General features: G+C 39.5%; 1 protein-coding gene across 1 annotated transcript; it reads right to left on the bottom strand.

Moving 5' to 3' along the window:
- Window positions 1–79: 79 nt before the first annotated feature.
- Window positions 80–475, bottom strand: LOC144442104 (uncharacterized). Its single transcript, XM_078131374.1, has one exon. The coding sequence runs from the start codon at window positions 473–475 to the stop codon at window positions 80–82; it is 396 nt and encodes a 131-aa protein (XP_077987500.1).
- Window positions 476–1,944: the final 1,469 nt, after the last annotated feature.

Below are 1,944 nucleotides of genomic sequence, written 5' to 3'. Positions count from 1 at the left end.
ATAAAATCGGTAGCGATGCCATACCGTCCTACGTACTACGTAGGACGCGGTATGGCACCGCTACCGATTTTATAAGATTTTATAACTGTCTATAGGCTTGATGGCGGTATGCCTCGTTCAAAAGTGGTTCTGACAATTCACTTCGACGAATGTCGCTACGAGCGATAATTGCGGTCCTTAAAACACCAGGGTGCAAACAAATAAAGTCAAAATCATGGTGTTGGACAACACATACAAGGTTTTCCTCACCGATCTTTGCATAGACATTACTGATCTCGTGACAACAAATACACTCTTCAACAGTGGCCATTGGGTTACATTCCCCACAACGACACCACGAAATGTCACCCGTACGCCATTCATTGTCTTCCAGAGTATCGGGGTTTTCAACAAGAACAACTTCTTCACAAGTGTCTTGTGAATTTGTCGCCTGTCGTCTTGGTTCACGTTGATAGGGCTGAAGACCGGCATTCATTGTCACGATTACCTGTTATGTTACTAATAGTGATATATGGTGGTGTACACTACTCATGGGGGCCGGGGTCACCGTGGCTCCTCAGCCTCGTTTTGAAAAACAAAATGGCGATGAACAGAGAAACTGTCCAAATCCGTCAAAATTACGACTTTGGTAATGATTTAATGAAAAAGTATCTTCTAAAGTATGAAACTTACGCTGTCATTTGTTTTATATCAATTATCTACGTGTTCAATTAAAATATTGTTTATAAATTCAGCGTTGCTATTTCCAAAATGCAAATATTTGGCAAGTAAAAATAATGAAAATAATTACAACTTTAATTTGGCTTCAGACTTTACATTATGTTTTTCGTTTCTTGCCCCGTTTTACATGTAAATCTGAAAAGGTTCTCTCTGGTCATGCCAGTGGTTAGCCCTGCTTACATACGACAGGCGGTGCACAAGTCTATATTGCTGACTTGACTCTAAACAAATAGTAGGGACAATTGTCAGAATCGAGTCCCGGATTACTCCGTATGCAAGCACGGCTAGTCAGTGATCATACCGGGACTGCTTTGAGTACGAGCAAGGCCGCAAGCTGAGGCATGTTGAGATATTTTGTTGAGAATTATAAATATTGCGAAATGTCAAGTACAAGGTTTAAATACAATGGAATGATGAAAAAAATGGCCGAGTCGGCTTACAGGCGCCAGTCACAAGAAACTCCGTAAATTAAAATATCAGACGATGTATGTATTAATCACCATCTTAGTTTCCGAACGGCGACAATCCAAAGTACCCGGATGCACGAGGGACTAACCTGGAAGCAAGTCGTTATCAGCCATAAGATAGTACTAGTAGTTACAATGGTAACATCGTCCGAGAAATCGCTGCATTCAGAGTGTCATTATTCACAGAATTGTTGTTTTCGAAAAACCGTCTTGAATTGTATAACTCTAACAAATGAAGACATGTGAAGTTATATTTTGAAAGTTGTATCGCTAGATTGAGACGATTTTCTCACGTAAGTTATCGAGGCATACTTGGACTTGGACTTACTGCAGTTCAGCGGGAAGTTTAGCCAGTCCGATAATTCTTTCTGGTTTAGTTTACAACACTTTTGATCACGCAGATTTTGTTGTTGTGATGAAAAGAAATTAAAAAAAAAGATCACTTCAACCGTTTTGTTGTGTTTTCTTTGTGAAAGGTAATCGAACATGAACGAGTGTTACCACTGTAACGTATGGCTGAGAATGACTCTCTTCCGGGTTAGTCCCTCGTGCATCCGGGTACTTGGGATTGTTGCCGTATGGAAACTAAGATGGCGATTAATACATTTCTTCCCTATATCTACTACAACTAGTACAAGTTGAGTGGTGCTGACTTGGTAAATTTGTTAGAAAATTGAAATTCAAATTGTCTCAAAATCATTTTAGATCCCTAGTTTATTACATTCATCATTAAAATTTTCTAGGGTTAAGCTGTCAG

Source organism: Glandiceps talaboti, chromosome 11 (genome assembly GCF_964340395.1).
Source record: "Glandiceps talaboti chromosome 11, keGlaTala1.1, whole genome shotgun sequence".
NCBI lineage: Eukaryota > Metazoa > Hemichordata > Enteropneusta > Spengelidae > Glandiceps > Glandiceps talaboti.
This window is presented reverse-complemented; position numbering and strand designations above follow the sequence as displayed.